This window comes from Babylonia areolata, chromosome 23 (genome assembly GCF_041734735.1).
Source record: "Babylonia areolata isolate BAREFJ2019XMU chromosome 23, ASM4173473v1, whole genome shotgun sequence".
Taxonomy (NCBI): domain Eukaryota; kingdom Metazoa; phylum Mollusca; class Gastropoda; order Neogastropoda; family Buccinidae; genus Babylonia; species Babylonia areolata.
In genome coordinates, this window is record NC_134898.1 from 25341845 (window position 1) to 25358264 (window position 16420).

General features: G+C 43.1%; 1 protein-coding gene across 9 annotated transcripts in view; it reads left to right on the plus strand.

The window, feature by feature from the left end:
* LOC143297908 (uncharacterized) overlaps positions 1 to 15898 on the plus strand; it is a 69514-nt gene extending 53616 nt beyond the window's left edge. For all 9 annotated transcript variants that reach the window (XM_076610458.1, XM_076610455.1, XM_076610459.1 and 6 more), the window contains 6 exons: positions 266 to 446; positions 1241 to 1345; positions 2661 to 2717; positions 3533 to 4575; positions 9628 to 9932; positions 11861 to 15898. In XM_076610458.1, the coding sequence (XP_076466573.1) occupies positions 266 to 446; positions 1241 to 1345; positions 2661 to 2717; positions 3533 to 4575; positions 9628 to 9932; positions 11861 to 11874 (1705 nt within the window). In that variant the 3' untranslated portion in view covers positions 11875 to 15898. The remainder of the gene's footprint in view (positions 1 to 265; positions 447 to 1240; positions 1346 to 2660; positions 2718 to 3532; positions 4576 to 9627; positions 9933 to 11860) is intronic.
* Positions 15899 to 16420: the final 522 nt, after the last annotated feature.

Sequence of the window (16420 nt, forward strand, 5' to 3'; positions counted from 1 at the left end):
TATGAGTGCATGTCTATGTGAGTAAGTGTTCCAGATGCATTCAGTATGTCCTGTGAATCTAGTGTTTCAGCCAAAAAAGATGATAGATTACCTGGATACACATCAAGGCTAGCATGCCCCTGTTGCATGTCACCACCTCAGAAATTTGTACGCTTAACTTTGAACAAGTATTAAGTCCCCCTTTTTTTTCTTTTTTTTTTAATGCAATATACTTGAAGTTTTACATTTTTCATCTTCTTCATCATTCATTCCTTCTTTCCCTCAGACGGTTAGAGGCAGAGCGACGTCGGCAGGAGGAGGAAGAAGAGAAACGTAGAGAGGAGGAGGCAGTTCGACTGGCGGAAGAAGCCCGCAGAGCAGAGGAGCAGCGTCTGCAGAAAGCCATTGAAGTTGAGGAGGCACGCCGAGCTGAGGAGGCTGCCAGGCTGGAACAGGAGAGATTGGCAGTATGTTGATTTCAGTGTGTGTGTGTGTGTGAGATACGCATTTGTGAGGTGTGTATGTATGTGATATATGTGTTATATATATATATATATATATATATATATATATACACATGTATATATACATGTATATATGATATGTATACCACATACATTTGTGTGTGTGTGTGTGCATATGCGTGTGCATGGGCGCAAGTTTCGTAGCACAACACTGAGACATAATTTTGTGTATTAAAAACTGCCATGCTAACTGCATTTCTGTATTATCATGTAACCACACCACACACAAAATTAAAAAAACAAAACATGCACACAAACCACACACTTCACACACACACACACACAGGTTCACACACAGACTGACACTCACAAACACAGTGATAACCTAAAGATAATGCACCTGCATAGGGAGCAAGAGAATCTGAGTGCACATGTTCAAATCCCATACTCACCATAATTTTCTCCCCCTCCACAAGTCCTTGAATGGTGGTGTGGAGGCTGGTAATTGGTATCTGTGGAAAAGTCCACATTGACAGGAAAACAAATACACTTGCAAGCAGAGAAGAAAAAAAGGTGGTGCTCTCAATGTAGCGACACCCTCTCTCTTTGCAATACAATGCAATACAATATAATACAGTGCAATGCAATACAATACAATACACCTACCACCCTAAGCTTATCAACCAACCCAATCAGCAACTAAAATAAAATAAATTTTTTTTAAAAGCAATGAACCAGTTCAAGACAGGACATGTGTATAACACATCAGTGAAAGAGCTTTGTGTGACTGTTGACAGAAAGAGGAAGCTGACAGGAAAGCCAAGGAGGAGGCAGAGCGCCTAGAGAGGGAAAAACAGGAAAAAGCTCGCCGGGAGGAGGAGGAGAGACTGGAAAGGAAAAAGGTAGGTTGGAAAAAGGGGAGAACAGTGGGTTGGAAAAGAAAACAGCAGTGAGTTGAGAATGAGAAAAGGCAGGTAGGGATTAGAAAAAGACAAAGGTGGAATGGAAAAGGAAAATGGTAGCTTCGAAAGGAAAAAGGTGGGTTGGAAAAGGAAAAGGAAGGTTGAAAAAGTGAAAGGTAGATTAGAAAGGAAAAAGGTGGGTTGGAAAAGAAAAGGTGGGTTTAAAAAGTGAAAGGTAGATTAGAAAGAGAAAAGGTGGGTTGAAAAAGGAAAAGGTGGGTTTAAAAAGTGAAAGGTAGGTTAGAAAGGAAAAAGTGGGTTGAAAAAGGAAAAGGTGGGTTTTAAAAAGTGAAAGGTAGGTTAGAAAAGAAAAAGGTGGGTTGGAAAAGGAAAAGGTGGGTTTAAAAAGTGAAAGGTAGATTAGAAAGAGAAAAGGTGGGTTGAAAAAGGAAAAGGTGGGTTTAAAAAGTGAAAGGTAGGTTAGAAAGGAAAAAGGTGGGTTGGAAAAGTGAAAGGTAGATTGGAAAGGAAAAAGGTGGGTTGAAAAAGTGAAAGGTAGATTGGAAAGGAAAAAGGTGGGTTGGGAAAGGAAAAAAGGTGGGTTGGGAAAGAAAAAAGGTGGGTTGGAAAAGGAAAAAGGCAGGTTTGAAAAGTTGGGCAGGAAAACAATGGGTTGGAAAAGGAAAAAGAGTAGGTTGGAAAATGAAAAAAGGTGAGTTGGAAAAGGAGAATGGTTGGTTGGAAAAAGAAAAAGGTGAACAGAAATGCAAAACATTTAGATTTTCTGAAAGAAATCAAACCCAGATGATTCATCATCAGGTGGTGCCATTAACATTTTGATTGTTCAAATAAACAAAAATAGAAGTATGAAAAGATCACTCCTGAAATTATTCTTTAAGCAGCTGGACTCCAACAGTGAATTTTTCAGTAATTACTCAAAGCAGTTTTCAGTAGCTCAGATAAACCCATCATACCTACCTAACCCATCCAAAGTCTGTACGATAGTTGTATCAATTAAAAAAGAAAAAAAACCCTCCAAAATGCTCATTACAATACCAAACAGTATAGGTCTTGAATGGCAAGATGTTGAAAAATGTACTTCTGCTACTATTACCACTACTACTTCTACTTCTACTTCTACAGCTACTACTTTTACTACTACTACAGTTCAGATTCTGTGGGTGTGGAGTTTGAAGGGAGAGGGTCTAGAGTTAGTGGGTGGGGTCAAACTAGACAGAGAGACTGCCTGAGTGAGTGGGTGAGTTTTGCAGGATGGTCAGCAGGTCCCCCAGTGTATGAGTGTGTTGTGTTTCAGAGGCTGGAGATGATCATGAAGAGAGTGAAGACGGACAACACTGCAGAGGTGGCTAAGGTCAGTGAGGTCTGGCTGACAAACCGCTTGTCCAAGTGGGCTTGAGGAAAAGCTGATTTTGTTTGATAGTACAGGGATTGTTTGGTAGTGTTCATTTTTTGTGTTCAGGCTCACGGTTAAATCATTCCATGCAAATAATGTGTGTGCATAAGTGTGTGTGGGTTTGTGCAGTTGTGATCATGTGTTCACATGTGGATATGTGTATGAGGCATGGATGGGTGCATGTATGTTTGTAGTTTGGAATTCATCAGCATGATCATAATTATAAACATCAGTGACATCACTTTCATCATCTGATGATACATATTCCCACTTTACAAAGATTGACCGGCAGAGAATAAGCAGTATTCATTTTGAGCAGGCCATTGTGGTGAATGTATAACAGTTTTCAAGCTGTTTTGTTGTAACACAGAATGTATGTATGTATGATATTCACTCATGTCCAACTAAGACTATCAGGACAGCAGAAGAGGCAAATGATGCCCTGATTATCTGGGCTAGAATTTGATTATAGAGGAATGTCTTGCCCAAGGTACATCACTCTTTTGGCCAAGAGTGTTTTAGGACAGTCGGCATTGGCATAGTTCCCAAAGGCCTAGCTCCAAAGGTTGCAGCACAAAGAGCCGGTGCAATCTTGCCTGCTAGTTTGAGGGTCATAGTCCTTCAGAAAAAGACTAAGCTGCAAATGAGATCCCATTGCAGTGGAGAAACCATTGATCATATAGCTCTAACTTTTGTAAGCGGTATTAATTAGCGCAGGCTAATGTGAAAGTATGACAACTGTTTTCAAGCCCTTTGTTTAATGGACATGACAGGACAGCCCCAGGTCAGTCAGCAGCTCTCCTGCACGGAATGTGACAGCTGCAGCACCCGTAGAGAATCCCCTGTCAGAGCCTGACAGCAGGGCCACGCTGACCACCCCCACCCTGCCCGCTGTGGCCTCCCTGGCTGAGGAGAGGAAGAGGAGCATGGACAGCAACACTGAGGGCAGCCAGTCCCCAGCCAGTGGGGCCATGTCCCCTGCCAATGCTCCTTCCCCTGTCCCCTTCCCTGCACAGGAAACCTCCTCCTCCATATCCCAGTCCTCATCCCAGGAGAACATGCTGGAGGTCAGGGAAGAGTCCACACCCACCTCGTCTCGATCCGAGTCGCCTGTGGTCTCGGCACTGAGAGGGCAGGGCTCAGGGGCAGAGTCCAGCGCCGACAGCAAGCCTAGGTTCAAGTCCCCTCTCCTGCAAAAGCTGGTGGAAGGCAAGGACGATGCTGGCTCTTCCCCAGGGGATGGCGGGCCCAGGTTCAAATCCCCCTTGCTGCAGAACATACTGAGCAAGACGCGGGTGGGGGCCCGCATGGGGCTGACCCAGGATTACTCCCAGAGCTCCCCGGATCTGAGCCGGATGGAGGGCAGCACCAGCAGCCGGGACAGCAACGCATCGCCTTCTGCCATGGCTATGTCCTCCAGCATGATCGACATGGACACCGTCAACTCGGCCTCCAAAGAGGAGTTGAACAAGAACGAAGAGAAGGATGTGGACACCAGTGAGGACACTTCCTCTTCCTCACACTCCTCCCCCAGCCACCAGTCCAGGAAGACCGTCGTCTCCAACGGGGAAGGCGTCCATGTGGCACAGTCTGTGGCCTCGTCCCAGGATGTTGGTTCCACCCCCACGGAGACCTCAACTGCTCCCGGCGACTTGATGACCACCAGCTCTGCCTCTGAGTGGAACGCCCAGGACAGTGGGGTCAGTCTGGGGTCAGCCGAGGTGTATTCCTTGACTCCTGCCTTGTCGCTTCAGCTGTCCCTGAATGGGCATGACTCAGAGGACATGACTCAGGGCCATGGCCTTGAAGACTCCAGGTGAGCTCATGTTCTGACCCTCCATGCTTGTGGTCTATAGCTGGCATTAACTCAGGTATGTTCTCAAGAACTAAATCACAAAAGTTTGGGTTTTTTTTTTTTTTTCAAGTGCTTGTTGTTCATCTATAAACAAGTGTTTCCATAGTGTCTATCTTTAGATGATCATACAGAGCTTTTTTTTCATGTGTAGACAGTGACACTATGTTGATCTGTCATACACTGGGCATGCAGAAGAACAGGTGCGTGCCTTGTGTTGACAGGGAGCATTGCTTGGTAAAGGTTCTGCACCATCCCTCCAACTTCACTGTAATTTGGAGTTTTGGTAAGGCTCAGTAGTAGCTGTGGACAGTGCCTTGCTGTGGAATGCAGATAGTGGCTGTGGACAGTGGCATTGCTGTGGAATGTAGGTGGAATGCAGATAGTGGCTGTGGACAGTGGCAGTGCTGTGGAATGTAGGTGGAATGCAGATAGTGGCTGTGGACAGTGCCTTGCTGTGGAATGCAGATAGTGGCTGTGGACAGTGGCATTGCTGTGGAATGTAGGTGGAATGCAGATAGTGGCTGTGGACAGTGCCTTGCTGTGGAATGTAGGTGGAATGCAGATAGTGGCTGTGGACAGTGGCATTGCTGTGGAATGTAGGTGGAATGCAGATAGTGGCTGTGGACAGTGGCTTGCTGTGGAATGTAGGTGGAATGCAGATAGTGGCTGTGGACAGTGGCATTGCTGTGGAATGTAGGTGGAATGCAGATAGTGGCTGTGGACAGTGGCATTGCTGTGGAATGTAGAAGGAATGCAGATAGTGGCTGTGGACAGTGGCATTGCTGTGGAATGTAGGTGGAATGCAGATAGTGGCTGTGGACAGGTGCCTTGCTGTGGAATGTAGGTGGAATGCAGATAGTGGCTGTGGACAGTGGCATTGCTGTGGAATATAGATAGTGACATTGCTGTAGAATGTAGGGGGAATGCAGATAGTGGCTGTGGACATTGGCATTGCTGTGGAATGTAGGTGGAATGCAGATAGTGGCTGTGGACAGTGGCATTGCCGTGGAATGTAGATAGTGGCATTGCTGTGGAATGTAGGGGGAATGCAGATAGTGGCTGTGGACAGTGGCATTGCTGTGGAATGTAGGTGGAATACAGACAGTGGCTGTGGATAGTGGCATTGCTGTGGAATGTAGGTGGAATGCAGATAGTGGCATTGCTGTGGAATGTAGGTGGAATGCAGATAGTGGCTGTGGACAGTGGCATTGCTGTGGAATGTAGGTGGAATGCAGATAGTGGCATTGCTGTGGAATGTAGGTGGAACGCACACAGTGGCATTGCTGTGGAATGTAGATGGAATGCAGATAAGTGGCATTGCTGTGGAATGTAGGTGGAATGCAGATAGTGGCTGTGGACAGTGGCATTGCTGTGGAATGTAGGTGGAATGCAGATAGTGGCTGTGGACAGTGGCATTGCTGTGGAATGTAGGTGGAATGCAGATAGTGGCTGTGGAATGTAGGTGGAATGCAGATAGTGGCATGGCCTTTTCAGCCACTCACTTCATGGAGACATTGTGCTTCAGAGTCTCAGGCTAAAAGGTCAAAGATCAAAAGATGGCACGACCGTAAAAGTGTGCTGGCTAAATGTGTTTTGTATTCTGCCTGTTTCACTCCTGGCACAGTGTTTGACCATGGTCAGAGTATGAACTTAATTGAAAGTCAATGTCAGAGTGTGTAATGATAGGGAAAAAATGTTAATGGAGTTCAGGTCTTGAATCCAGTCTGTCATACTGGCTACTTTCACTGACCATGGTGAGAGCAGAAACCTTATTCAGTCAGGGTCAGAGATCAGACGTCAAGGTCACAACATGGTACAATTTTTAACAAGGTGAGAAGTTGATTCAGTTTGGGTTTTTAATCAGACTTCTATCAGCTTTGGCTCAGTGAATGATTATGGGCAGAAGATGAACTCTGTTAAAAGTCGCAGTCAGAAGTAAACATGCTGTTAACAAAAAACGACAGGCTGAGAAAATTTGTTTGTCAGCTATTTTCTTGCCCTTGTCTATCTTCCTTTTGTAAAGGTCACTGCAATAGAAACATGGATTAAAAATATAAAATGAAACATGGACCAAAGATGTATCTTTTTGCTAACTTGCAGTGACATTCTTTGACATATCCTGTACACTTAAGTCCTGTCATTACTGATGGTAGTTATTCACCCATAAACATCATTGTTTGTTGGCCACCAAAATTTTGATCATACGTTGGTGTAGCCAGGTGAATCATGATTGCTCAGCAGTCAAGCAGAGAGTAATGTAGTTCCATCTAACCCATCTGACTGTGTGTGAGTGTGACTGAAAATAAAGCAGACTGTGTACAGTGGACTGTTCCATTACCCTTATGACAGTGTGTGAGAGTGACTGAAAATAAAGCAGACTGTGTACGATGGACTGTTCTTCTTCTTCTTCTTCTTCGTTCGTAGGCTGCAACTCCCACGTTCACTCATATGCACACGAGTGGGCTTTTACGTTTTTACCCCACCATGTAGGCAGCCATACTCCGTTTTCGGGGGTAGGACTGTTCCATTACCCTTATGACTGTGTGTGTGTGTGTGACAGAAAATGAAGCAGACTCTGTACAGTGGACTGTTCCATTACCCTTATGACAGTGTGTGAGAGTGACTGAAAATACAACATTTTCGGTGCAGGAACTCCCTCAAAAGTTTTCTGACCTCTTCACCAGCAAAATAGCATGCATTCGTGAGAAGCTTGACTCTGTTGTGTCTCCTTCTTCACCTGTTCAAGAATGCGTGTACAGTGGTCCTGTTTTACATTGTTTCCAACCGGTTACTGAAGATTTTGTGAAGAAAGTGTGTCTGAGTGCTTGTCCGAAATCCTGTGAGCTTGACCCTGTCCCATCTTCTTTGTTGGTTGAATATATTGATGTTCTACTGCCACATATTATTCATGTCATCAATTCTTCCTTACTGTCTGGTTGTTTCCCTGAAAGCTTCAAATCTGTTGTTGTACGTCCACTCATCAAGAAACCATCTTTGGATCATAATTGTTTGAAAAATTAACGACCTGTCTCTAATCTGTCATTTTTATCAAAACTGCTAGAAAAGATCATATTGTCTCAGCTCTTAGCTCATCTGGAACAAAATGGTTTACTTAATTCCCACCAGTCAGCTTATAGATGTGGTCATAGTTGCGAAACAGCCCTTCTTAGAATAGTGAATGATTTGCTTTCGGGATTTGATGAGGATAAGATATCTGTTCTCGCTCTCTTAGATTTGTCAGCAGCTTTTGACAATATCGACCACTCTATCCTCTTGAACAGACTTAAAACTTCCTTTGGTATTCGTGACACTGCACTAGCATGGATCACGTCTTACCTGTCAGACCATACACAGAAAGTGTGTAAATGGTAGATACTCTAGAGTATATGCCTTAAAATATGGTGTCCCACAGGGGTCCGTCCTAGGTCCTGTTCTTTTCATGCTGTATGCGGCTCCTGTGTCAGATGTCATCAGTCATCATGCGATGTCGCATGAGAGCTTTGCTGATGACACACAACTTTATCAGTCGGCTTCCATAGCTGAATTTGATGCACTGGTGACTCGAACACAGGAGTGCATTGCTGGCCTAAAGGACTGGGTGACTCTCAACAAGCTGCAACTAAATGATGATAAGACTGAATTTATGATAACCTGTCCAAAGAAGTTTTGTCAACATCCTTCCTTTCCTGACTCTGTTCTGATCAGTAGCACACCTGTTTCACTTTCTCCTTCTGTTCGCAGTCTTGGTGTAATCCTAGACCAGTCTCTTTCCTTCCAACAGCACATTTCGAATATCTGTAAAGTTGCCTGTTTGGAACTGTGTAGAATCAGCTCTATCCGCCACTATCTCTCAACCGATCAACCAAGACACTTGTATGCTCTCTGGTTCTCTCAAGATTGGATTACTGCAACTCTCTTTTGGCCGGCCTTCCCAAATATCTGTTAGACAGACTCCAACGAATTCAGAATAACGCTGCCAGACTCATTTGCAGAGCTTCTAAATTTGACCATGTTTCTCCTCTCCTTCAGTCTCTCCACTGGTTGCCTGTTTCTGATCGAATAGACTATAAGCTATCCACTCTGACCTTTTCTGCAGTCAATGGATCTGGCCCCAAGTATCTTTCTGAACTCCTCCATATCTATACCCCGTCTCGCCAGCTCCGTTCTTCCTCTGATACTCGACTTCTCAGGATACCTCACGTCAGAAGTAAGACCTATGGACACAGATCGTTTTATTTTCAGTCGCCAAAGACGTGGAACAAGCTCCTTGATAACCTCTGTCATTCTGATTCCCTCACATCTTTTAAATCTCGTCTCAAAACTCACCTTTTCCCTCAGCAGTAAGTTCAATTGTGGCAGGTCCACTTCCTTTGCGTTAGCTGTGCTTGACTATGTGTGTATACATATGTATGTGTACATAACTACATGCCTGTATGAATGTGTATTGTGTGTGTGTGTGTTTATGTAAGTTTGTGCCTGCCTATGTGTGTGTATGTGTTAGGGTAGCTGTTAGATACACATGTATTGTTAAAATGTGTGTATGCAGTGTGTGTGTGTGTGTGTGTGTGTAGTCACATTTTGGTGTGTGTATGTAACATTGATGTAATGTTTTATGTTAACAAAGCGTTTTTGTAAAGCACCTAGAGCAGATTTCTGGATAGTGTACTATATAAGTATCCATTATTATTATTATTATTATTATTAAAATAAAGCAGACTGTGTACAGTGGACTGTTCCATTACCCTTATGACTGTGTGTGAGAGTGACTGAAAATAAAGCAGACTGTGTACGGTGGACTGTTCCATTACCCTTATGACTGTGTGTGAGTGTGTGTCAGAAAATGAAGCAGACTGTGTACAGTGGACTGTTCCATTACCCTTATGACTGTGTGAGTGTGTGTCAGAAAATGAAGCAGACTGTGTACAGTGGACTGTTCCCTTACCCATGTAACTGTATGAGTGTGTGTCAGAAAATGAAGCAGACTGTGTGCAGAAGACTGTTTCCTTTTCCCAGCATCAGCATGCAGTCTGTGGACAGCCTGACCCCTGCCCTGACGGACAGCGCCACAGGCAGCATGCCACCCACTGGGTCCCTGTGTCAAGAGCATTCCGCCGAGGACAAGAACTTTGAGGAGCTTATCGACTTGTCCATCACCGGCACCTCCAACAACAGCACCACGTCCTCGCTGTTGAACAAATCTCCTGAGGACTTTGTGAACTTTAGCAAACTGGAAGAGGGATCTGAAGGGTCGGGCTGCCTGCCTCCACCCATCATTGCTTTTGAGGAGACCAGCAAGATGAAGCATCAGGATGTGTCAGGTGTGTGGAGTGCCAGTAGCATTTGTCCATTTTAGGTGACACTGTTTGTGTGGACTGAAGGGGTGTGTGTGTGTGTGTGTGTGAGGGGGCGAGGGGGTGCTGTGAGGGATGATTTTTCATTTTTCCACTAGTTTGGAAGGAAGGAGTATGGTGTGTGAGTGCTGTGAGGGTTTGTCCATTTTAGTTGACACTGTTCGTGTGGACTGAAGGTGTGTGTGTGTGCTGTGAGGGATGACTGTTTTCATTTTTCCACTAGTTTGGAGTGAACAGTGTGTGTGTGTGTGTGTGTGCTGTGAGGGATGACTGTTTTCATTTTTCCACTAGTTTGGAGTGAACAGTGTGTTTGTGTGTGTGTGTGTGTGCTGTGAGGGATGACTGTTTTCATTTTTCCACTAGTTTGGAGTGAACAGTGTGTGTGTGTGTGTGTGCGCGTGCGTGTATGTGTGTGTGTGTGTGTGTGCGTGCGTGCGTGCCATGAGGGTTTGTCCATTTTAGTTGATGTTGTTTGTGTGGACTGATGATGATTGTGTGTTTGTGTGTGTGTGTGCTGTGAGGGATGACTGTTTTCATTTTTCCACAACTTTGGAGTGTGTGTGTGTGTGTGTTTGAGAGAGAGAGATGAGGGATGTCTGTTTTCATTTTTCCATTAGTTTGGAGTGAAGGTGTGTGTCTGTGTGTGCTGTGAAGGATATCTGGTGTGTCATGAAGGATGTCTGTAGTTTGGAGTAAAGGAGTCAGGTATGTAGCATGAGAGATGTCTATTTCAGAATCAACCACAAGTGTGGATTCACAAGGACAGCCATGTTGCCCAGTAGTAATGATAGTCTTTACATACTAACAAAATTTAGTACTTCTTTTTGGAGTTGATCGTACCAAATCAGAAAATGTTCCTTTTATAATATTTGGAGTGAAGCCAAAGAAAACAGAGATCTTTTTATATAAATGGAACAATTTACACTGGCATGCTGATGTTTTTTGTGAAATACTTAGCATCTGTGTGTATTTCATTCAAATTGTTCATCAAAACATACTGTTCTGTTTCCTGGAGTAAAAACAGAAATAATCATGTCAAGGCTTTAGGAAACTGATCTCTCTGTGCTCTGGAGAAAGTGATCTGTTTGTGTCAGAGAAGTGAACTGTTTGTGTCAGCTTTACCAAGATTGTTTGAGAGCTCTGGAATGTGTTCTAGTACAGCATGTTTCTAGAAAATTGTACAAGCTAACTCCTGTTAAGAAGCATGCTTAGCCAGCTTTGGAAAGTGCTGTTAACACTGAGAGGAAAGCACATTCAGCCCAAGTCATTGTAGTCTTTCTTGGACTTTGGTATCTAACATCTTCACATATTCAGACTGTTGAACTTTTATATAATTACATGTCAGTTGAAGAAAAAGTCATGAGCTGTTGTTGTGGATAGCATTACTACCTCTATATTACATGAGACTGTGATTTAATTCCGTTCAGATTTGTTTATAATTTATCATTGCTGAAGGTGAAAACTTACCACAAACAACAGCAGATTATAGCTGAAGATGAAACCCTTTGAACAAAAAGATGTATGTGTTTGTGTATCTGAAGAAAATTTCAGAAGGAGAGGTAGATCAGTACATGGGGCAGCTTTCTCCTGATCAGCTGAGGCAGAGTTATTTCTGGAGACCTGGATAAATGAGGTGGTAGCGGTGTTGATTCACACTAAGGTACTAGTAGCTGTAGCTCCATTTATGGCAGTATTAGCTGTGTCAGTTTGTAGATTTGCAAACAGCTGTGATTGAACAGCTGAAATAAGTGGAAATAAGTGCTGACAAACAATACTTCTGTCTGTGTGGAAATTAAAGACTTTTCCATTGGTCAGTTTGTCACAGCCTGTAGCATCCACCTAGAAAACACTGGTCCATTTTCAAGACTAGAACTTGTCATTGTTGTATTTTGCAGACCTGCTGTCTTGACACTGTGGTGCTAAAGACCCCTCATCCAAGTGTGTTGTGATAGTGACACGTGTACAGTGATGACAAGTAAACAGTTCAGGCGTGTGCACACCGTGTCCTGATACCACATGCGACCTCTTACCTCCACACCGTCTTGAGACCATCCACCAGAACTGGCTTAGGACAGAACCAACAGGGGTCCCCAGCAACTCAGCGTCTTCTTCCTTTGGATGCTGCATGCTACTTTGTGTCAATGGACAAACAGAGGAGCAATTGTTCTGTGGTGCAGGTGACTTCCAGGAGGCACTGTCACACTCTGTTAAGGAGGGTTGTGATGGGAAGAGAGGAAGGGGAGGTGGGATAGACCTGGCCAGTTAGCAGGGAAGGGATGAATGTAAGGTGAGGAGAAAGAATAAAAAGAAAAAAAAGGAGTTGTACCAGCTAGTGTCCTCCATGTCATCAGTGACATTGCTGTTGACAGGAGTGACATTACAGTTAGTGACAGAAGGGTGAAGAGGAAGTGTTGGCCTTCATTTAGGAGGTATGGGCAACATGGCCAGACCACAAGTCCCACACCCTTGGTTGTATGTGGCATGGTGGAGACTGCAGCACACTGCGTTACAGAGGAAGACATGTTACGGTAGAGCGTAGTGCAAAACAATAACATGATGCAGTTATGCACAACCTTAGTCTGCCTCGGCTGGAAATGACAATATCAAACTATTCCAGTACATGATTAAAAAGACAGTGAAATAGATATACCAATACATACCTTAAGAGTTTACACATGGTTTTGCGCAAACATAACAGTCCCTTCAAACCTTTTGCTGTGGTGGGTATGCTTTTGCACACCCCAGCACCAGCACATATGGCCATACAATACTGATGCATATCACAGCACAGCATTCAGATGGATAAGGAGAGATCCCACCCAATGCCCGGCCCCTAGTGGATCAAGTGTGGAGAGCAATGCGCAAGGACTGGCCGTGCCAAGCCGCTGATCTTGTCCAGTGTTTTTCCCCCTTCTGCTTACCTCACAGACAGGTCCTGACATATCAGGTCTCTCACATGATGCAAACCACAATAACAAACAGCCTTCAGAAGCAGGGGTGTGGGGGGATAGATGACTGGGAAGGGAGGAATTTATTCAGGAGCTTTAACTGTTGAGTTTGGGTCAGAGTTAGGCATTCCTTGTATCAGCTGGATTTGTTAGGTTTCTAGTGATAGTTTTGTGTTTTTCATGGGCTGATCAAGAGTCAAAGAACACCTTCAGTTCTGTCAGATCCACCAGTAATTCAAATTGATGATATCTTTTTTTTTTCTCCATTGGTGATCAAGTGATTCTGATCCCAGTCACAGTCAAGAACAGTTCTGGGGGAAAAGTGTGTTTCAGCCAGCTGATTGGGGAGAAATGCAAGTCCATTATGGTTGAGTTCTTTATGCCAAATAAACACTGAACAAAGATTTGATTAAGAGCATCCAAAGATAATGAAAGAAAAAGGAATAGCTTTGTGACACTGACCTGCTTTTGTCGCTACATCTCTGTGGCCATTGACACACGGTGTCTCTGGTTTCTCCACTGTCAACAGGATCTGACTGCATTAAGCAAGACAGACACAGTTGTGAACAGACAGTTTTGTTTACCAAATGTAAGCATAATGTGATCAGCATGGTGGCGGGTTTTCCATGAACTGTGTACCAAAATAGGTTGTTTGTTGGTTGGTCTCTTGCAGGAGTGAAAGCAGTGCTCTGTTTGTGTCAATCACAATCAGACTCGGGATAAAGCAGGTGTAGACAGCATTACTGTGGAGTTGTTGTTTTTTTTAATGTGATATTAAGAAAGAACTACTTTTTTTCAGATACATATATATGTTGACAGTGAACTTTCTTTGTACATGCAAACATTTGACAAGTCTGTATTATAATGATATTATGGTTGTATTCAACAGTTGATCTTATTTATTCCTGTGATCTTGTCTTGCAGTCTTTATCCATGTGTACAGCATACTGATAGCTGCCATGCATTTACATCCACACAGTGACACACATAAATACGCACCCACATTTGCATACATGCACACAAGTGCATGCACATGTTCAGAAAGAAAACTCGCCACCAAAGTACTGTTAATGTCATAGAATGAATTGCTCCATGTTTGTAAATATTCCACCCAACTATCAATATATCATAGACAGAGGGGACCTATATGCCCAGGCACAAGTTATCAGAATGAGAAATTCCATGGTATCTGTTAGGAGTGTGGGCAGTGGAAAGTGAGATTGCTCCCTTTTTGTCACTACTCTGGAGTTTGTGGGCATGAGGCAGAAAATGGGATTTGTGGATGTTACATTATCATTATGCAGATAAGGAAAATGTGTGTGATTGTTGTAGCTGATGACTAGGTTTTACAGGACTAGCTGTACATCTAAAACTTCCTTCATCCGTCTTTGCAGATTTCAGTTCATTTATTTGGCAGTTTTTATGTGGCACAGTCCTCAGGGAGGAACTGCCAATATCTGTCATCAGAACTGCATCTTTGATCGCAATAAGAACGAAGTTGGCATTTGTTGGCCACTTTATTTAGCATGAGAACATAAGCTAAGAAAGAGGTTTGTTAAACAGATACAAATTTGCAAACCAAGAATGAAAATGGGGTCAGGTGATTAATTTGAAAGAACTATTTTCTCTTGCCCAGGAACCAGAAGCAGTGAAAGACAGAAGGATAACAGTTGGGTGGGGTGGGGGGGATGTGGACTCTGTACATTGTGTGTTGTAATTGTTGTCACCAATGTGGATGTGTGTGTGAGCTGTCCCTTGGTTTAGTTTGGTGAATAGCAAACTGTCCATGTCATACCAGTCTGATTTATAACTGTCAGAAAACTAACTGATGTGAACAGAGTCGGTTGGACTAGGACATGCCCATGGTAAAAAAAAAAAGATTTAAGTACTGACAGAGATTATGACCAAAACTATTCTGTGATAGGAAAGGAAGCGAGTGGGAAAAAAAGATTTTCTTTACTTTCTACATGCGCAGTGAGTTTTATTGCATGGTTGCCATCATGAAAATTAGAGCTGGTTTTATCAGTAATTAGCGTCTTAATACACTGGTTTTATGTGTGGACTCAGTAATAAACAGAAAGAGTAGGGGAAAAAGAGAAAGGAGGAATGGAAACGAACGTATCACCTTTTTCTTAACTGAAGCACACATGAACTTGTTTCAGTAACTTTAAATTTTATATTCGTTATTCACATTCTGTATTGCAGTAATGCATTTATGGTGGTTCAATTGGTGCTCTCTATTTTTAACTCTTTTCTTTTTCAAAGAAGAAGCTTTTTTGAATGCATACAACAGAATAACATTACTTTTGTTTCAACTCCATCTTGTCCACCCTGGTTTCCTGTGTGTTGGACATGTCATTTGTGATGGGTCAGTCACGATACTACCTGGATGTGACAGGGTGTAAAACAATAACTGTTCAATGATAGACATTGAACTGTAGTCTTCAGTGTCTCACCCCACAGAGATTGCCAACATGAAGTAAAATAGATCATTACCTTTTCTTTCAGGACAGGTCTTATCTGTTATATATGTAATAAGTATGTCTTGAATGGATGAGAATTGTTCATCAAGTCAATCATTGAATGACATGCAAGAACTTCATCGTCAACATTTTATTGTGAACATCCGCTGCCTTACACATGTTTTTATTCTTGGACCTAAGCACCCAGCTGCACCATTGAAAACTACTACTATGAGAGCTACAAAGTATTTGAAGTTTTGTCATTTTCCACTGGCTTTCTGTGTTAACTGACAGATTTTTGTACGTTGTATATGAAATCTCTGCATTCTCTGATCTCTGGATCATGTGTATTGTCTTTCTGACAGTCTTTTGGCTGTGAACACATGGGAAGGGGCTGGTGTCTTTTTAACATGTGTTGTGCCTGAACTTTTTGTGTGTACCAGAGGAATGGAGTTATTATGTTAACAGTGGTATCTATTTATGCATAAATGAAGTAATAAAGTTGCCTGATTAATAATAATCATTGGAACTGAGTGATAATGAGGAAGATGTGACTGGACCAGCTTATGCTGTTTGAGAAATGAGATACCTGTCTTGTTGAAATAATGTTCAGTACTGACACTTAGAACTATACAAACACACACTCACACACAGTGTATATGCATGCACTTTCGTGCACATGTATACAGGAAAGGAAAGAATAGCAACTCTTGGACAATTAGGCAGGGGTTGTGACAAGGCTTGACAGCTGTGTATTAACAGGAACACTGAATGAGGAACAGAAATACAGTAGCTCTTGAACATTACGCTGGGGCTGTGATCAGATTTGACAGCTGTGTTAACATAACACTGTAACAGGGACACTGAAGGAGGAACAGAAACAGAGTTGTTCTTGGACAGTTACACTGGGGCTGTGACAAGATTTGACAGCTGTGTTAACGTAACACTGTAACAGGGACACTGAAGGAGGAACAGAAACAGAGTTGTTCTTGGACAGTTACACTGGGGCTGTGACAAGATTTGACAGCTGTGTTAACATAACACT